At 35.9% G+C, this 21,051-nt stretch overlaps 2 protein-coding genes and 1 long non-coding RNA gene across 5 annotated transcripts; 2 read left to right on the top strand and 1 right to left on the bottom strand.

Moving 5' to 3' along the window:
• Nucleotides 1-479: 479 nt before the first annotated feature.
• LOC125057419 (ankyrin-1-like) lies at nt 480-3,346 on the top strand. 2 transcript variants are annotated; one of them, XM_047661104.1, is made up of 3 exons: nt 483-1,943; nt 2,032-2,250; nt 2,392-3,346. In XM_047661104.1, exons 1-3 carry the CDS (start codon nt 786-788, stop codon nt 2,608-2,610), a joined length of 1,596 nt encoding a protein of 531 aa, XP_047517060.1. In that variant the 5' UTR covers nt 483-785; the 3' UTR covers nt 2,611-3,346. The 2 variants fall into 2 exon arrangements, with proteins under 2 accessions (XP_047517061.1, XP_047517060.1); XM_047661105.1 differs by lacking the exon at nt 2,392-3,346 and having other exon boundaries at nt 480-2,152.
• On the bottom strand, nt 3,295-16,056 carry LOC125057421 (xaa-Pro dipeptidase). Of its 2 annotated transcripts, none has more exons than XM_047661106.1 (13): nt 15,747-16,056; nt 14,941-15,135; nt 14,349-14,540; nt 14,124-14,171; nt 13,805-13,866; nt 13,655-13,699; nt 12,876-12,951; nt 6,106-6,299; nt 5,561-5,695; nt 4,828-4,942; nt 4,223-4,414; nt 3,654-3,805; nt 3,295-3,449 (listed from the first exon to the last, which is right to left on the bottom strand). In XM_047661106.1, the coding sequence occupies exons 2-13, from the start codon at nt 15,109-15,111 to the stop codon at nt 3,395-3,397; spliced, it is 1,437 nt and encodes a 478-aa protein (XP_047517062.1). In that variant the 5' UTR covers nt 15,112-15,135; nt 15,747-16,056; the 3' UTR covers nt 3,295-3,394. The 2 variants fall into 2 exon arrangements, with proteins under 2 accessions (XP_047517062.1, XP_047517063.1); XM_047661107.1 differs by having other exon boundaries at nt 15,891-16,056.
• On the top strand, nt 6,504-7,623 carry LOC125057424. Its single transcript, XR_007118199.1, has 2 exons — nt 6,504-7,432; nt 7,499-7,623. It is a non-coding gene; the product is annotated as an uncharacterized LOC125057424 (long non-coding RNA).
• Nucleotides 16,057-21,051: the final 4,995 nt, after the last annotated feature.

Genomic DNA, 21,051 nt, shown 5'->3' with positions numbered 1-21,051 from the left:
AATCCTTTTTTTCTATTTTAAGTACCTAATGGTGTAGTAAATAATAATATACTTACCTAGAAAATATTATGCTAGTCCAGAATTAAAAATAAATATTTATGTATAAATGGAGTAGATTGTCCATATTAAAAAAAAACTATTAAAGTACTTTTCTTCAGATATTAAAATACGTACCTACTTACAATGATTAAACTATAGAAAATGACGATATTCATAGATATATTACATACAACATCAGTGACTTGGCCAACTTCCTATTACGGAAGAGCGATTTCTCAGGAAAATAAAGGATATTAAAAAGTTATTTTTCCATCTCTTAATCTACTTTATGCCCCCACAATTCACAAAACCCATACTTTTAAAAGCTGCTTGGGTACTAGGCAGGTAAGACAGCGAATTTTAAGCGCTAACTTTTGAAAAAAATATTTTTAGAATGCAGTTTTGCTGGTTCTGGCGATTACTATATTTATATATTCACTTCGTACTTTCGTAGTCTGTGCTTTCAACACAAATTGAAAAATGCAGACTTTAATTTGAATCATTTTCTATATAAACAATTAAGAAATAATGATTTGAATCATGAATGTTGTTACTTGTTATTAGTATTTTACAATTTACACTTTATTTTGTGAATGAGTATAATATAGGAATAGGAAAAAAAATTTAACAATACTTTAAATTTAAGTTGGGTGAAGTGTGATAATTTAAAAATTAAATTCTTGAATCGCAACGTTTACGGACAACATAGGAGATAAGGGGGTCAATGAGCTACGATATTAAGAAAAATGGATTTTAGCTCTTTAAATCCGATTACATCAAATTCCTTAAACATTGCCGCAAGAAATAACGATGTGCAAGGCGTAAAAAGGTTACTCAAAAAGATTAATCCAAATTGTATCGATAACAGGGGATGGACCTGCCTTCACGAAGCTGCTGCTAATGATAGTTATGAAAGCTTATTGCTCATTTTAAAACATCCAGACACTAGGCCATTAGTTGAAACTCATGAAGGCCATACAGCCTTATATCTTGCCTGTCGTCATATTTGTTCTCTCAAAACAATTAAGACTTTGCTGGATTATGTACCAGATATTGCAAACTACGGTAGTACTGAGGGTGTAACACCTTTGCATGTTAGTTGTGGACAAGGAAGAGTTGAGGTAATACAGCTTTTAATTGATTATGGAGCTATGCTTGATGTACAAGACTTTGATGGTGACACTCCTCTACATGATGCTGCTTTAGGCTTGCAATATGAAGCTGCAGAAACACTATTGTATGTTGGTGCAGATCCAGAAATAAGAAATGAAGCAAATTATACTCCATTTCACTTGGCTTCTTATAAGGGTTGTTTGAAAATTGTGCATAGTTTGTACCCATTTGTTACTGAGATTGACCAATTAACTGTCAATGGTGATAGCGCATTGATTCTTGCTGCACAAGGATGCAATGATGACATTGTAAAATTTCTGTTAAAGAAAGGAGCTGATCCTCATATCAAAAATCAGTATGGAGATTTAGCCTTAACAGTTTCTTTAAACATGGGTTATAGTACAATCTTTAAAACATTGTTATCAGTCATGGATGTTAACAAAATAGATCAGAACATAATTTTATATGCATGTAAGCCTCATTATTTTAAATTTGAAATACTGGAGAGTCTTCTTATGCATAACTTGGGTCCAGAATTCTTTGACTTTATAGAGCAATTTCATGTCACTTTAGAAAAAATTGGAGATTTAAGGCCTACATACTTGACAAATGCTCCAATCAATTCATATTTGAATATCTGTGAATACATATATAGTACCTCGCCTGAGAAATTTAAAGAGTTTTTCCTTTTATTTCTTATGAGAGGTTTAGCAGTTGATGCATTGGATGTAAATGAGTGTCCACCACTGGTTTACATTCACTATTGCATGCATTCTGTGTGTTTTGAAGAGGTAAGTTAGTATTGTAATGTACAATACCAGTTTTATTAATGGTATTAATTATCTCACTAAAATACCTACTTACATGCATATTGTTTAGGTTTTTAGTATACTCCGAGAACATGGCTGCAATGTGGACTATTGTAGTGCCAATTCATGTATAAATACAGAGAAATGTGTGCCTGATGCATTCTTGGCATCACTGACCTCAGATCCGGCAACCATACCAATTATGCTGCCATACAGTATTTACGGTGAACCAGACTTTTTGCTCAAATTTGCCTGTGATAATGGTATCCTAGGAAGGATACCACAAAGTGTAAGTGTATATAATCTCTAAAATTGGGCCTTTGTGGTAATTTTTTTTTTATAATGAAAAATTTAGTTACCATTACATATACATATTAATATTCTCCTTCGAAGACAGTTTGAGAAATATTTACAATTTTTGTTGTTTTAGGTTCAAGACCAAATCTTATCAATGATAGGTATATTTAAGGAAGGAACTACTGCAGAAATCCTACCATTCACACCATTACCCTTGAAGCATTTATGTCGGGTAAAAATTAGATCACTTTTAAGAAAGAGAACAAAGCGGTTTACCACAGAACAGTTTTTAAATGTTTTAGATATGATTAGACTACCTCAAATAATTAAAAATTATTTACGGTATATGTAACTGTACCTAGGAAGCCATAATAGATATGGCACACAATGTGTCCTATTTCATATTATATCTTGTAATGCAATGAAAAATGCACAATAGTGGCCTTACTCATTGTTTTAACTCACCTTTAATTCTTTTATTATTTTTTTTACTCTTAAAAGTTAACTTATTATAGAATAGATAAAATTGTAGCAGAGTAAAAATTTACTTAATAGTTTGTACATTATTTTAAATACAAAAGTTACTCATAGTATAGAAATTGTATGGAAGGTTTTTTTTTACAAAATCTGTTTGCGAAGTACTGTTAATACTGGCTAAATAACATGCATGCAAAGATTAAAAAAAAAAAAAACAATGTTTTGTTGATTTGAAATAGGTTTAGTTTTGAATGGTTTCCATTACTTATCATGTTTATAAGATATGATAGGTGAATTATAGCTTACTTATTGGCAATCCACCTATTGTTATATTTTTTCCCACATTTTTTATTATATTTATATTTGAGTTTCAACTTTTAAAAAAATTTGCATGAATGAAGTTTAGAAAAAAATCAAGACGTTTCTAGTTATTCTTGCAATTTTTCGTAGCTTAAGAGTTTTTATTAAAAAAATATATTGTGATATTATTATTATAAGATTTGTTATTTACTCATAAAGAATTTGGTTGCTTCATTCAAATTGTGATAAAAACAAAGAGTCAACAGTGTAAATATTTAATATAACAAAAATAAATAAAATGATATAAAACATGATTAAAATATACAAAACATGCAATTGTTTTTCTTATTTCTATACAATTAAATTGACTTGAAATTGGCACCCGTAGACATGTGTTCTTCAATTTCTGCAACGCTGTAAAGAAACATTTTATACAATTAATTTTTTGAATTGTTAAAATACACAAAATGTGTTTTGACTTATGCTTATGCTATTTCAAGATGTAAAAACAATATCTATAGTCCTACCTTGTTAAGGAAAATTTTACTTTTCATATCAATAGATGGCGCTAGAAATATAAAATTTAAAGACATATTTTAGGATCACCACTACACTTACGTCCTCGGTACGAAGGTGAGGTTCTCCACCCCGTCTTCCGTGATGAGCACGTCATCCTCGATCCTGACTCCGCCGCAGCCGCGGAACGATTCCACGCGGCGCCAGTTAAAGAAACGCGCTTGGGATGGGTTTGATTGGGCCCGGTCTAATAGCTGAAAAAAATTTACGGAAAAGGGTACAAGGTAAAACGAAAAACTTGGCAATTAAAAATAGTGGCGCAGAGTTTATTGCCAGTTCTTCTCTTCCGTTCTACGCCCTTGATTTGAGAACTGGCAGTAAATGTAAAATTAGAAGCATTTAATTTTAATGTATTTTTTGACGTTCATAAGTGTACATTGTGTTACCTATATGTATAAATAATTTTTGGCTTTGACACGATAAGAGAAAAAAAAAATCTATTTAAAAATAATATTGTTTAATAAATAATTCATCTAAACAAACAATTATTCTTTAAGGTTCGATAATGTATGAAAAACAAATTTAAACTAAATATTACAATTGGGAATAATTTGCTTCTGTCAAAATAGATATGATTTGAAAGAAGCATTTTCAAAATGTTTTACACTAACCTTGTCTATGAAGTAACACCCAGGCTCGATAGTGAGCGCCATGCCCGCCTGCAGTCGCCTGGCAGTACGAAGTCGGGCGAGGGGTCCCGAGGGCCGAGGGGGGCAATGGGGCAAGTAGCCCCCCACGTCGTGCACATCCAGGCCGATCAGGTGGCCCAGACCGTGCGGTTGGAGAATCGCGGCCACGCCGTTCTGTAAGGCAATATCAATTTTAAGGTGCGAAATAAATTCCAAACAAACATATGCAATATACCGCTCACTAGATGGCGTTATTTTGACAACATTTCCATATACTACACTTATGTGCTGCAGTGCGCTCGTAAAACGTTACGATATAGGGCGGGGATTGAATTACTCGTTATTGTTAATATTATTTTCGACTTTACAGTACTTTACACCACCTACGTAACTTATAGTTATAAAGAGTCACTGGGTGGTCACGAAACGTTTTATTATTGGATACAGAAAAACGTTACGGTACGTTAACATGGGGGGGGGGGGGGGGAATACTCGCCAAAAAATTCGTGACGTAATACTTGAACGCTCCCTAAAGCCTTGGCTAACGCTGTTCATAAAATTTAATTTAAATAATATAAAATAACTACCTCAATCATGTCCTCGACATTTCCAAAAAGTAGCCCGCCATCCTTTAAATGCTGCAACATACTCCGATTTGCTGTTAAATGCATGTCTGTCCATAGCACACCCGGTTTCGCTTCTCTGTAATAGTAATTCATTTTAATCCAATATTATTAAAACCAACTTTTAAACGTTAATATATCCTTATTACAATACATGGACTAAACATAGTACCGTATTGTGTTTATTTTTATGGTTACGATTTTACATAGAAAACATAATGATAACAGCAGCAATACTTTAAAAACACAAGGAAAAAAACTTTATAAATGAATATAAACGTAAAAACACGACAAAAAATTTACATTTTCAAAATTAAATTATTCTGACGTCATTTGACATTTGTCATATAAATGACAAAATGAGTTTGCCCGATGTTACGTTGCGATAATGCCCCACACCCCACTTCAATGCCTTTTTAAAGGATAGGGGGGCAAACGTGCCAACCAATTCCAAAATGGACGCCATAAAGGGGCAGTCATAGCAGCCCATGGACACCCATTTTTGTGGGTACGTTGCCGGCCTTTGAGGGAGGAGTATACTTTTTCTTTAAATAATTGGAGGTGGCAACTCCCAGGGAAGGAGTAAATTCCATAGTTCGCTGGTTTGCAAAAGGTGTCTTGTGAAGCGGATCGTGGTAGACTTCCAGCCGTCAAGGTGATGCTGATGAAATTTTGAATAAAACTTTAACAAAATTACCTAATAACAGCGTCTCTGGCAAACAGTACGGCTTCGTATACAAGTTTTTGGTCCTCCGTGAACTTTCCGTTCGCGGGAAACGTGCACGTTATGTCCGCGGCGTAACCCGCATAGTTACCACCCATGTCGAACAGACTATAATAATAATTAGAACGTAATATAAATAATATGAATGAAGCTCATTTAAGTTTTACTTTTAAAAACCGCTGACATCATCTCTTATAAGTAACAAAAAGTATACTAGCTGTCAATAAAAAATGCTGGCAGTAATCAGGCATGATAAAAAAACACGCTTTCAAACTCTTTTGAGCCATTTTACTATCAAAAACGAAATCCAAATAGTAGTGGTAGTAGTAATACCAAAAGGAGCGTTTAAGTATTACGTCACGCAATTTTTGGAGATTATTGACCCGTCCCCCATGTAATGCGCCGTAACGTTTTTCTGTACCCAATAGTAAAACGTATATAGGTATAAGTATAGCAGTTTTGTACATAACAAGACAAACAAATTTCAAACGAAAATCGCAATTCGATAGACAACTTACCACAGATCACCGTCCTCTATCATCTTGCTGTTGGGGGCAGCCGCGTGTCCATAGTGCAGAGTCGCTGCATTCTGTCCCGAACCACAGATACACGTATACGACACGTGTCTACACCCGCCTATGCGATAACAATGATCCAGAAACACCGATTCGCATTGGTACTCCTTTAGCCCCGGCTTGGCGTATAGCATAACCTTTAAATAAAAAGGCCGTTATTTTTTTTTTTCATTCATAATACATATGTAAAGTTCTTTAAATATGACGGCGCATTCCTAGCGCCATCTGTTTAGAAATAGTAGAATTATTGGAACGAGATTTGACTATGGTCAGTCTGGCGGAGCGTCGTGTCGATGGTCAGCGCGAACATGTTGAATTTCGTTTAGTTTTCGAATGTCAACGGCGAGCGCACCACGTCTGCGACGAATCGCTTTTTGTTCCAAATAATCTTGTGTCTTTTTGTTACAAAACTAATTAAAAGTGATTGATTAAGTGATTCCCTAATTACGAGTGAATAGATTTTAGTGAATTGCTGTAAGGGAGATACTTTTTGTGATTCTATTGTTCCTACCCACATAACAACTTATTGAAGACATGGCTTATTCTTATGATAAAGGGCATCCGCCCATATCAGAAGTGGGATCCCATGCGCTACTGACCGTGCAAAAACAACCACCTGACTAAAATAGCGCCTTGAAGTTGTTAAGTAATATGGAAATTTTACTTACTCGGATGTTAGCGACAACACAACCACCGGTGGCAACTGCTAACGCCCAGTATAGTGCAGTGAAATTCGTAGTTTAATCGGGTAGACGCAGACGCGGATATAGAAGGTTGGTCTTAATTACTGAGCTTAAAGTACTGACTAAACATTTAGAGGGCGTAGATTTCTCTAGCTCTTAGCAGTGTACTGAAAGGGCGCGCAGCTTGCTTGAGCAAGTTAAATTTGTATGAGCTGACATGGGAGAATGTAAAACAAAGTTTAATGGCTAGATTTTGTAAACCAAAATTATTTCAAGACTTCTTTGATGAAATATTGCGTTTTCAAATTGGAACAAAAGAAACTGCAGCAGAGTGGCCTGCGCTTATGGAATATGATCGAAACTATACCTAAAACCCGAATCTCAAGATTTTATAACTGGATACGTCATATCGGTCTTATGTCAGAAGGATGATTTGATATGCCGTGAGCTAAACGCATATACTGTCACTATTAAACCTCAGCTGTTTAGAATCTTAAAAGGCATTTCCCTAAAGCGAAGATCGGGTGTTACTGAAATCCAAGAGCCTGATTTCAAGCGACCTAGAATTGTGGACGCAAGATTTCCTGGTAAATGTCATTTTTGTAAAATCCTCGGACACCGGCAAGCCGACTGTAAAAAGCGTCTTCGAGAAGATTCTTCTAGGATGACTAAGCAGCAAGATCCGTCAACTGCAACACGTGCCCCCGAGAAAACTTCTACCGTAACCTGTTATATATGCGGTCAAGTTGGACACATAGCAACAATTTGTAAAGAAAAGGAAAAAAAGATGGTGGATCTACTGCAAGGTAATAGGTCAATAACTGCGAACAGTGGCTGTCGAGGGGCACCTTGGGGATGTCATCTGGTGAGTCAGTCTCCTTTTTTTTTTGTTTGATAGCGGATCGTCTTGCTCGTTGAGAAAAGAGAGCTATTCTACTAAGTTCCCAAGTACTGTGCGCAATGATCTTGTGTATCTTGCGGGCATTGGTGGTGATGAAATAAAATCTACGTCACAGATTTCGAGTGAGGTTAATCTTGAAAATTTTATAAAACTCTTGACATTTCATGTAGTACCAGACTCATGTCTTACCCTGTTATAATAGGTAGGGACATTTTAGAAAACGGTGTGAGCGTCAAAATTAATAATGATAATTTGATTTTTTTTTTTTCAATTTGAGGAACAAGTTAATGTTTGAAGTCTAAAACTGACCTGACCCCACGTGTTCATCGTTGGTGGGCATTTTTACAAGCCTACGATTTTGATATCATATATCGCGAGGGTCGTGGCATGGAGCACGCGGATTGCCTTTCTAGAAATCTGCTGCCGGACCCCAATAGCTTAGTTTCCGAGTCACAAGTCTCTTCAAAACCTACAATTCAGACAGTAAATTTTGTAGAAATACATCGGCGCTGGCTTTCTGTGGAACGGAAACGTGATGCAGAGGTCCAAGACTTGATCGACAAGCACAATAATGGCGATTTTCCTAAACCGGTTGGTCAGACATGTGACGTTAGGAATGGAGTTCTTTATAGGAGGAAACAAGATTATATCATGGCTGCCAGTCGTCCCACGTTCCCTAATATGGACTTTGATCAGTCACGTTCATAACGAGTTGCAGCGTCTGGGTGGTGACGGAACACTGGACAGACTGTACGAACAGTGTTAGTTCCCTCAGATGTCCGAGTGCGTTAGAAAAATTGTTGACTCTTGCATTGTCTGCAAGTCATCGAAGGGTCCCGCAGGTGCTCAGCCTGTACAGCTACATTCTATTCCAAAAGCTCCGGTACCGTGGCAGACGATTTATATCGACTTCACCCGCAAACTAAGGAGAAAAAGTGACCGTAAGGAGTATTGTTCGGTAATTGTTGATGCGTTCACTAAATGCGTATTATTAGAGCACATTAGACGCAGCTAGCGCGGTTCAAGCCGTTAAAAATGCCGTTTGCTTTTTTTTTAAGCACCTAAGCGCATAGTAGCCAATCAAGGCAGGTGTTGCGTTGGCCAGGATTTCAGGAGCTTTTGTCCGGAGCGTAACATTGGGCTGCATTTTATAGCAACTGGCTCCAGCGGGGCAAACGGGCAAGTCAAGCGTGTGATGCGCGCTTTGAAAAGTTTTGCTAGCGATTATCGAAAGCGATCCCAATAGGCGTGACGAGTTGGGTAATGTGCAATTAGCGCTTAATAGTACTGGGTCTACAGTTCGGTATCCGTTCTCAATCTCTAGGTATGTCGAGAATTAGGTGTTCAAGTCCAGATTCAGAACAAGAACAGCGAATTGACGTAGAGTCAGCTAGGCAAGATGCGTCTCCTAACATACAAAGGGCAGCCGCATCCGATACTTTACGATTTGACCAAGGTCGAGCTACTATCAAGCCATTTTCTAAGGGCGATTTCGTATTCATCAAAAGTTGCGAGCGCAACCAAACTGAGTTAGATAGGAAGTTTCTTCTTATTCTTATAGTGCCATCTCCTTGCGAAGGTTGGCGATCATCTTGGCTATTTTAATTTTGGATGCCGCGCTTCTAAACAATGACTTGGTGCTTTGACCAAACCATTGTCTCAAGTTTTTCAACCAGGACGTGCGTCTGCGGCCAGGTCTCCTTCTACCTGCCACTTTGCCTTGTATGATTAGTTGAAGGAGCTCATATTTTTTTTGGAGTTGCGTAAAACGTGTCCGAAATACTCAAATTTCCTTTTCTTAACCGTCATAAGCACTTCTTTGTTCTTCTGCATTCTGTCCAGCACGGTTGTATTTCGTATGCGGTCTGTCCAAGATATTTTAAGCATACGTTGATAAACCCAGATCTCAAACGCTTCCAGTTTTTTTTGGACATAGTCTCTGTCAGCGTCCAAGATTCTACGCCGTAGAGCAGCACAGAGAAGACGTAACATCGCGCAATACGAGTTCTAAGCTGTAAATTTAGGCGCTTGTCACAAAGTACTTTTTTTTTTTTAGTTTTGAAAAGGCGTTCCGAGCTTAATCAATACTGCAGCGGATTTCGATGCTATGGTCACCTCGACAGACCGAATGTTTGTGATATATTGACTGCAGGCTCCGATACACTGTCCGCAGGATCAGACACGCTTACAGCGGAGTCTGATACCCTAAGTAACATTTCAGATCGCGAAATCTTTGAGCATGAGGTCCGAATTCACGCAGAGCAAGACAGTCCGTAACTTATAGGTATGTGTAATCTGTAAGCACTGAAGTCTACTTAACTATGTTGGCACGATTAGTGAGAAGAGTCATTGAATAACGTGGTGTGTGTGTGTGTGTGTGAAGGTGGTCGAAAGGATAGTGTCGTCCGGGCCATGCACGTGTGGCTGGTCGAAAGGACACACCCGTCCGGTCCAATCTTAAGTGTTAATTGGTCGAAGGGACAGTGTCGTCCGGTCCATGCACAAGTGGCTGGTCGAAAGGACACACCCGTCCGGTCCAATCTTAAGTGTTAATTGGTCGAAGGGACAGTGTCGTCCGGTCCATGCACAAGTGGCTGGTCGAAAGGACACACCCGTCCGGTCCAATCTTAAGTGTTAATTGGTCGAAGGGACAGTGTCGTCCGGTCCATGCACAAGTGGCTGGTCGAAAGGACACACCCGTCCGGTCCAATCTTAAGTGTTAATTGGTCGAAGGGACAGTGTCGTCCGGTCCATGCACAAGTGGCTGGTCGAAAGGACACACCCGTCCGGTCCAATCTTAAGTGTTAATTGGTCGAAGGGACAGTGTCGTCCGGTCCATGCACGAGTGGCTGGTCGAAAGGACACACCCGTCCGGTCCAATCTTAAGTGTTAATTGGTCGAAGGGACAGTGTCGTCCGGTCCATGCACAAGTGGCTGGTCGAAAGGACACACCCGTCCGGTCCAATCTTAAGTGTTAATTGGTCGAAGGGACAGTGTCGTCCGGTCCATGCACAAGTGGCTGGTCGAAAGGACACACCCGTCCGGTCCAATCTTAAGTGTTAATTGGTCGAAGGGACAGTGTCGTCCGGTCCATGCACAAGTGGCTGGTCGAAAGGACACACCCGTCCGGTCCAATCTTAAGTGTTAATTGGTCGAAGGGACAGTGTCGTCCGGTCCATGCACAAGTGGCTGGTCGAAAGGACACACCCGTCCGGTCCAATCTTAAGTGTTAATTGGTCGAAGGGACAGTGTCGTCCGGTCCATGCACGAGTGGCTGGTCGAAAGGACACACCCGTCCGGTCCAATCTTAAGTGTTAATTGGTCGAAGGGACAGTGTCGTCCGGTCCATGCACAAGTGGCTGGTCGAAAGGACACACCCGTCCGGTCCAATCTTAAGTGTTAATTGGTCGAAGGGACAGTGTCGTCCGGTCCATGCACAAGTGGCTGGTCGAAAGGACACACCCGTCCGGTCCAATCTTAAGTGTTAATTGGTCGAAGGGACAGTGTCGTCCGGTCCATGCACAAGTGGCTGGCCGAAAGGACACACCCGTCCGGTCCAATCTTAAGTGTTAATTGGTCGAAGGGACAGTGTCGTCCGGTCCATGCACGAGTGGCTGGTCGAAAGGACACACCCGTCCGGTCCAAATTGATACTGTGTGAAAAATTGATCCTAAGGATAGGACATGCCGATAAAGAGTGTAATGTTTGTTAAGTGATTAGAAAAAGGTGCCGTCCGGTCCATGAGTGGTCGAAAGGACACACGTTTTTTTTTTATTTTTTATTCTGATAGTCATAGTTGTATGACAGTAGCATTACGTCTAGTAGTCATAGCTTGTCAGGTTGGGCGAGCGGGTAGATTTACTGACACCTGTCCGATTGATTCTGTCACTGTTACAGGACTGCAATCTGATGCGCCCGAGGACGGTCGAAAGTCAGTCCGGCCGTGACGGCGCATTCCTAGCGCCATCTGTTTAGAAATAGTAGAATTATTGGAACGAGATTTGACTATGGTCAGTCTGGCGGAGCGTCGTGTCGATGGTCAGCGCGAACATGTTGAATTTCGTTTAGTTTTCGAATGTCAACGGCGAGCGCACCACGTCTGCGACGAATCGCTTTTTGTTCCAAATAATCTTGTGTCTTTTTGTTACAAAACTAATTAAAAGTGATTGATTAAGTGATTCCCTAATTACGAGTGAATAGATTTTAGTGAATTGCTGTAAGGGAGATACTTTTTGTGATTCTATTGTTCCTACCCACATAACAACTTATTGAAGACATGGCTTATTCTTATGATAAAGGGCATCCGCCCATAAATATATAAAACAAAAATATGTCACCACCGCACCGCGCGCTTGTTTTAATGGTTTATCGATAGATTCCCGAGAAAATTAATATTTTTTGAGACTGAACAAATTGTGAAAAAAAGCCAATGGCGCTCCCTTTTTAGGTCTTGGCCTCAGATTTATTTATCTATTTCATCATCATTTGGCAACTTACTAGCCAAGTAGGTGATCAGCCTCCTGAGCCTGATACCCGCCGTCGACTTTTAGTTCTAAGGCAAGCCGGTTTCGTCATGTTTTCCTTCACCGTTCGAGCGAATGTTAAATGCGCACATAGAAAGAAAATCTATTGGTGCACAGTCGGGGTTCGGACCTACGACCTCAAGGATGAGAGTCCTTGCCAACGAAATTGTGAAAAAGACCCTTAATGTTTCCCATTTATATTCCGCGGATGTTTAAATATGACTAAGAAATTTTATTAAACAATGAAGTACAATAACTTACACACATTATTCGTCTATTCGTATATTACAGAGATTATATGGACACTAGCGTACCCGACAGACGCTGTCCTGCATGATATTTCAAGCGATTAGAATTTTAAACAAAGTCTCAAAGTACTGACTGCAGCGCCATCTGCCGGGCTGATTTGTGAATCTAAACCATCCAAAAATTCATTCAATTCGGTCCAGCCGTTTAAGAGGAGTTCAGTGACATAAACACGTAGTTGAATTATATAAAGATATTCGTTACACGACGTATCCTTAGGAACGTCGACACAATTTAAACATTTCTAGGCCAGTTCTAGGCTTTACAAGGAAGGCTGTATGGGGATTTAAGACAACATACCTGCTTGTGAGCATCCGACGAAACTTTGCACACATATCGCATCACTTCAATCTCCTCGGGTGTTTTTATTACTCGCCTGGATTTGAACATAGTTAAATTATTTTATTAAGTTTTTCAGCCAAACTCTGAACTTTCAATAGGTAGTTTAGGAATTCGGAATCGCTATTGGAAGTTACAGACCTATGTTTTTTGACACATTTATTTTAACAGGCAACGAAACAATGAAAAAAAAGGGTGCGTGTACGCGGGTAAGAAGTTATACTTCTTTGGCATTATTAAAAATAGTTTTTGATTGCATGCAAATAATTAATTACAATTAAATAATCAATGACTGGAAAAGGAGTCATTATAGTCAATAAAGTTCAGTTTACATTTGTAAAATTAAATAAATAAATATTTATTACTATTCTCTTACATTAAGTGTAACATAAATTCCATTATTATTCGAATGTTGTTTTTAAATTATGTCCAATGCCGTAGCATCTTCCGTGGGCAACTTCATTCTGTTAATTTTGTGTCACGGTGCGCGCGTATCGTAAAATTTCACTTTCATCAATTTTTCATAACGCGTCTAAAGAAGTATAACTTCAAAAATCTTGTTTTAATTCAATATGATGACATTTGACAGATGACACTTCATGTGTATAACATCAAAAAAGCGTTATTCCAATAGATGTCAAAATCTCTATTTACGCGGGAATGCAAATTGCATAATTGTTCGTAGGAACTATTGTAAAGTTTGTGGTAAGACCTTATTAGAATTAGTATTATGTACTTACAGCTCAGCAATAGTTGGGAATAATATTTCATTGTCCACTGTAAACCTGAAATTAAATGTTACATTACAGTACTTAAAAAATTTATATGTATTCACTCTTTAAACTTTAGTCCAAACATAGTAAAAGTTTTTTTAGTAAAATGTAACTTACTCATCAATTCCTTCAAACACAGCTTCCTTTGCTGTTAGACCGCTGTCTGTATTGGGACCACTCTACAAATATTGAACCACTTAATAAATAATTTATAACAGCTTTATTGATAACATTCAAGCTCCATTGTTTTAATTCATTTTAGTTTCAACTAAACATTTCTGTTTAAAAAGTGCAATTAAGTTACTAACAAAAAAAATAACTTGAGAGTAACCCAATATAATAATTGAAATAAGAATTCCTGTTGTTTCACCACATTTTATAAAAACTGGTTAAGAAGTTTAATGTGAAGACATTGATAAATGTTACAGTTACTTACAAGTGTCAGCAGTTTTTCAGGATTGAGCGATTTTAATACGTTTGCAATCTGAAACAAATATGGAAAAAATATCATATATTTCCTTCATTACAAAACTGGGTTAAAATTATCACAATTTTATTATTATTCACATATGACGAAAGAGTTCCATATATGGAATATATAAATTTATGTAATCCTGTCTGTATTTACTTTAATTTTTTAATTTCATATTAAGTTACCTACATCCTCAACATAATGAACTTCATCAACAGCATAGATTTTTTTAAATTGATCACAGGTGAGCAGTTTTCCCATCCACACTTCATACTCATCTGGCAAGTGTGGGACAAATAAGTGTGCCTTTTTAGTTTTCACATCTAGTGCTAAATAGCACCCAGGCTCTTTAACTCCACACATCCAAGTGAAGTATGCTTCCTGTAATAGATATAAAAAAGTTTTAGTATATGTGTAGTAAAATAGACTTTTTGCTACTGTTACTTTAAAATAAAAAAAGTAGTATGGTGTTACTACCATACACTTTCCTACGTTTTGTCTTGTCTTTACTTTCATATAGATCCTTAATTACCATAATATGCTACTTAGCTTTAACATGAGAAATAAGAGGTTCATCATATTTAAGGTGTTTTAACAGGGTGAACAACCCTGCTGGTTAGTGCTATAAAAATCTATAATATCTTATATTACTAGCACAAAACAATTTCCATAGATTATAGAATCATTAAATGTTTTACAACAGGTATACAACATTAAAACAGTATCATATAAATTGGTAATTCAAATATGGAATAAGAATAAGCTGCTATCTAGAACTTACCTGTCTGAAAACATATTGTATATCAGTATCATAGTGGCTGATATCTTCTCCACCTTGTAATAGTACAACTTGACCATCTTGGAGTTTTTCTGCTAGTCTCTGTCGGTTTTTGGCAAACAGAGACATAGGCACTTCAAGAGTCAGAGGACCCATAGACCAAAAAGCAGCCATATTTGTTTGAAGGTCACTTGAAAACTGAATGTTATCAACCATTATAATGTAGCAACTAAGCAACTGCTTTAATCATCAATGATAAGATAATGTATCATATAGATAGATGAGCAATCAATTATTATGCAATTTTTGCTTTCATATATATGATATGGTAAAACAATAAAATTTAAATAAAAAAGCCACCAAAAAGAAAAATGTTGACATTAAGTTTTTTTTAAATAGAGACCTCAGAAGTAATTATGATAAGATATTTAAAGCTTTATTATATATCTTGTATAGTAAAGTATGTTTATTTCAATGTCAATTGTATTATTTTCTGAACATGATTTTTTGCATTGCATTGAATTTGTGCATTCTAAAGTTTCTATTAAGTTCCCTAATGTGCTTTGAGTTAAATATATAATGATTTTTTCATTTAACCAGGGATTTCAAATTCATGTAGTATTTCCACATGACTGTGCATTCTAGTTTCTATAAAGTTCCCAAATGTGCTTTGCATTATAAAGTGAGCTATTGAGGAGCTCTTGTGAATAGAGCATAATCTTATTGTAACAATAATACATAATATAATGATATCATTGTCAGAGACAAATACATATAATAAAGTATTTTCATAATAAATTTATACTTACTACTATTACGACTTATTCTTTAACTTTTGCCTGTTGATGATTGTTGGCAGTTGCTTGAAATAGGATACTTAACACGAAATACTTAATAATCGTCCGTTAATCGCAAAATAGGATTATTGATAATGTGAAATGTCACTTACGTACCCAAGGAAAGGGTGCAGTTGAATACAAATGTTAAAACGGTCACGTAGTAAATAATATGTTGAAACTTTAAGAATAATTAAAAGGTTTATGATACTTTACGTGATTTAAAAAAAATAATAATATTTTGTTTTCACATTTCAAACTTAAGAATACTAACTAGTAACTACAAAAGTAGTCTGTGACTTCAAAGTTCAAGATGACAGATATTTAACAATTCATGATGATTAACGAGTTAACAGACTAAACAGTAAACAGTGAATTTAATGCATAAAATAATAGTACTTAGATGTAATAGTTATTATGTTATAAAAAAACGGCCAACTTTTATTATTTGCTAGCGAGGACTTATTACATTTGCGAATAAACCAAAGGTTACTATTTTGGGAAGAAAATATGTCATATTATTTTTTTTAGTTTGTTATATATCGTAATCAGTTTTTATTTTCAACTACGATTACGCAAAGTAAAATAAGGTCACATTGCCAAGCGGCTAGCATCGGCTCACATTTAGCTGATACATCTTACATAATAAAAAAATTCATTCAAACCATTGACATTTTTTGACAGATGATTGTTTTCATATTATTTTACAATTTAAAGTTCTACTCGATAAGAGATGGCGTTGGGTTGAAAAATGTATGGTTTTAAATTTATGAAATTAATAGTATTTTAATATTGGTATCAATTAAATTCACATCTTATAATACCAATTTTTGTGGAGAATTAATTGTTTAATTTATATAAACTTTGTACGCGTATGTCAATCAATCCTATCTTTTATTAGTTAAAAAACGAAAAATGCAGTAATTTTTAATGATAACACCACGAAACGCAAAAATATTGGAGTATGAGATATATTTTGCAATTATGATGATATAACTAATACCTATGCATTTTTTAATGGAACTATTTTACAACGACCAATTACGTAATATTACTCATAATATTTAATAAAATAAGCATTGTTCTACACAGCTTTGTTAGCAACTTCATCGGACAAGGAAGTATTAAATAAACACATCTTTTAATTTTTAAGTTCATTTAATTTATTTAACCTTTTTACTTATCTAAATCACAAGATCCACGATAAATTAAACTATCTAAAATCACAAAATGCACTAAAACATGCACACATGTAATATTACATAAATTTTTATACCTGTTTGGTACGATTGTACATATACAGAATAATAATTATTAAAGAGTTTAGACATTCTAAAATCTATATATAATCTGATAATAGTTATTGAAATATTTTCTAAATTTTCCTAAATTAAGTAATTAGGACACTATATACCATCTATCCAGTAAACATTAATCTGGAATGGAAAATGCTTTATATCTGCTATAGATAAATCGCCCTTGTGCGAAAATTTCCTAATATAGCATGCGAGGAAATAGCTGTACTTATAAACACTTTTAATACCTATATACTGTTATGTTTACAGTTGTTGTGAAAGTGATAACGGAACAAGTCGCATAATATTGAAATATTTAAGATGAATTAAGTATTGTTTTGACCCATTTTGTTTTAAATGTTATAATAAAATTATGCAAATATTGATTGAAGTGAAATGTTTATAAGTAAACATTATTTATATTTATTACAATAGTAGTTATTTTTACAATAAATCTATAGGGAAACAATAATTTAAAGCTTGTAAATACTTCACATTTATAAATGTTGGTATCATAATGTTAATCATCTTATTTGGAAATGCTTTGCTTACAGTAATTGTCACAGTATAAAAGAACGTAACGTAACGTAAAAATCATTTAAAACAGTATTACAATCCTAAACGTAGGTTACGTCATTCAGTACTTTGATCAGTTAAGGTCACTATAGAGCGAAGAATAAATATTATGATTGTAGAATACCGGCGGCCATTTTGGTTCATTCTCGTGATTCGTGTCGTGCGTGGACACGTCACAATCAGCCATCTCGTTCTCGCATGCTCTCCGCATATAGCACCATTGTAACCCGACACGTTTCTTACACACAAACGATTTCACAACACGTTCCACACTTTCACAACTAAAATGTTTTGTTTAAATAACATAAAATAAATTATGAGTCTACTGATATTTCATGACACGGTTGTTTCTTTTCCTGTAATCTTCGCACAGCCTCGGCGACAAGGGCACGTTGCTCTAGTAACCTTTCCACGAGATCAACTGGTTCTTGCTTTCTAATATAATAAGGTGCAGCTCTTGTCCGAGCCTGCAGGTGAAGTTTTTGCTTTAAGCCAAGTGTGAGCTCTTCGATAGCTGGTAAACGACTTGCCGCTAACGGACGCCTCTCTTCTTGTGAAGTGTTACGGCTATCATAGCGGGTGGTCTCTTTCAACATAGCGTTGAAGGATAGTAAATTATTATGACACGAGAAATCGATTCTCTCTGACTACGTCCACCTACGTTTGCGAATGTCCAATGAATGAGCGAGTGTGCGGAGTGAGTCGACCCGACCCCGGTATAGGAATAGCGGGTCTCAGAGGGGGTGCGGGGTAAAGAGGTATGACGTAGACAGATGCGCAGTCGTGCCGGGCTGTATACAAACAATACGATGGACGTAAATAAACACAAGAGCAACTTAAATGTCTGTAATTTGAACAGATTTGTCTGTGTGGGGGTTAGGTTTGTCGCTCCACTTGACCATCACGCATGGTGAATTTACAATAGATGAGTTGTCTTAAGATGTTTTAATAGTCTTTATTACGATAACCTATATAGGTTATAAATATTTATAAGGAAACATTCCAAAAATTTTACTCATTTGTTGTTGGTGTCAAGATAATATTAATAAGGTCAGTTTAGAATTTACGCCTGCTGCTACTACTTATTGATACAACTTATTTACTATGCATAATAGTATAGTCACGTCATTTTATGATTGCCGTTTAAAGTGTATCCATTTCTCATGGATTGTCTTGATATTTTTTTTTTATTTATACACTAGATACACGCCGTTGACAAAAATACTGGAGACCGAAGCTATATACTATTTAAAATGTAAACACATAAAACATAATTTGCTTTTATATCTTTTATTTTTATTTATTTAGATGTCTTGTGATGTGTTGTCTGTTTCGGTGAACCGAAAACTCGATTTGGATTTCGGACGTTGCCCTCAGGCTTACTCAGTTTTTTTCCTTACGTTTAGGCATAACACGATGCCGTTTAATTTTAAGTTCATTGTCTTTAAGAATAATCTAGCATTTTCTGAATAATAAAACTGGTTTTAATTGAATAACAACTCACTTAAGTGGTTTTATATTATTAACCTGACAATAGCTACTTAAATGAAATTATTAATACGGCAAGATACGTTGACAATGATGTAATTTTTTTAAGATGGTTGTAATCTAGTTTTTACTTTCTCTCTATCTTTGTTAATAGGAAAAACTCAAAATAATTGTATTGTTAAAAGTATTCATTATTTAAACGGGGGTACAACCAAAACGTACTGTCCATTTGGTACTTTTTTTTTATTTTATTTTATAGTGTAGTAAGTAGTTTATTTAAGATTACTCGTAATCTACCATATTACATAATATTTTTATTAAAAACGTGCAATTACTTCCTAGACCGAGTGACCTTCCCTTAAGTCCAAAATGATAACGATTATATTTTACGTTATATACAAAAATAATAACTAAACAAACACGATAACCACGTGTTAATTTTTAAACGTCACTTAGGTTACGTGCGGTGCGCCATCTAGCGGTAGATAGAAAAATAAGATTTATGGTATCAATAAACAATTTACATATTATAATATTATAGATAATTTTAAGTTTTGTGTCAGCAGCCGTGGCTCCATCTAGGAACGAATAGCTAAACTAAATAACAACTAGTGAGTGATTCACAGCAGTGAGGTGATGAAATAATACTAATTTCTTTCAATTGATATCAAATACAGATTAATAAAATACAAATTAATCACATAGTATCTTCCTTTGATTCATATAAAGTGGTTTTATTATGATTTTTAACAGGCTTTTGTTATGTCTACGGCAAAGACTATGTTTACATTTATAGGCGAAAGATACGCCAAATCAACGCAATTTCCTGCATATTATGGTCGCATTAAATTTTCGGATAAACCGAAGGCTTCATCTCCCACTATAACATAAAGCCATGTTGTTGAATCTACATTAGATATTGGCTTAGGTTGTGGTAAATTTAATGATTTTTCTATCAGTCGTTTATAAAATAAAGATTTTTTGAATATAGCGGAATCACTGCTTTTGCCATAAGCCCCAATGTCAACATAAGTAAAGCAATAGTTGGCGTCGCAAACTGCTAGAGCACTATAGAAAAGAAATGTTTGTAGTTATGAAACATTGATCCCGAATCGACGGGCTTATAAACTCGGATGTGCTCTTCGTCTATAGCACCAATCCAATTTGGAAAATTCGCATATCTCTCAAACTCTTGAGCTTTTTTTCCAGAAATCTTCAGAAACTATATATCCCATTACTTTATTACCCAACTTTTTCCACAATGATTTACACACTTCTCGGACAATTCCTGTAATCGTAGATTTTCCAAGGCGATAGTTGTAGCTTAGTTCCCCAAATTACAACCTGTACCAAGATACCTAAAAGAAGAAAATTATTTCAATTTAACTCACGTAAACCAAAAACTAAATAATAGATTTCATAGATAAAATTGCCATTTTTTATATTTGAACTTGTATATAGTACGAGATGGCCTGTGGCATCTAATGAGCGCACGCCATTTCTAAATTAAACCAATTATTACCAATTAACAATGAAGTAATTGCGACAATAGATAACAGTAATTATCCTCTCGGGAATTAAGGCTTTATGGTCAATTCTTATAAGTGTGCATTAGTTAGGAAACGATGTCGAAATTTATAAATAATTACTTCTATTTTTACGAAGTACGTCGTAATAAACCTCATTCAAATCGAGTTTGTATGAAGGAAAAACCAAATAGTATATTTAATGAATCTTATGTGTGCGGCGTCCGTCCTACGGCGTCCATGCGTTGGTTCTCTTTCCCTAAAATATGGCGCGGAGGCCGATGGCCGGCCATGCGTGATGCGTCATACTTGTGAACGGGTACTACTTGTGGTGACTGTCGTACTTGAATTCGTGTATGCGGTGATGTTAGTTATTTATTTTATTATTATTTA

This window comes from Pieris napi, chromosome 16 (genome assembly GCF_905475465.1).
Source record: "Pieris napi chromosome 16, ilPieNapi1.2, whole genome shotgun sequence".
NCBI classification, from domain to species: Eukaryota; Metazoa; Arthropoda; class Insecta; order Lepidoptera; family Pieridae; genus Pieris; species Pieris napi.
This window is presented reverse-complemented; position numbering and strand designations above follow the sequence as displayed.

Coding starts and splice junctions, on each gene's coding strand:
- LOC125057419 (XM_047661104.1), top strand. CDS start 786: ATGGATTTTAGCTCTTTAAATCCGATTACATCAAATTCCTTAAACATT. Junction 1,944..2,031: donor ATTCTGTGTGTTTTGAAGAG/GTAAGTTAGTAT, acceptor CATATTGTTTAG/GTTTTTAGTATACTCCGAGA. Junction 2,251..2,391: donor TAGGAAGGATACCACAAAGT/GTAAGTGTATAT, acceptor TTGTTGTTTTAG/GTTCAAGACCAAATCTTATC.
- LOC125057421 (XM_047661106.1), bottom strand. CDS start 15,111: ATGGCTGCTTTTTGGTCTATGGGTCCTCTGACTCTTGAAGTGCCTATG. Junction 14,172..14,348: donor AAGTTCATTATGTTGAGGAT/GTAGGTAACTTA, acceptor TATTTGTTTCAG/ATTGCAAACGTATTAAAATC. Junction 12,952..13,654: donor TTCCCAACTATTGCTGAGCT/GTAAGTACATAA, acceptor GTTCAAATCCAG/GCGAGTAATAAAAACACCCG.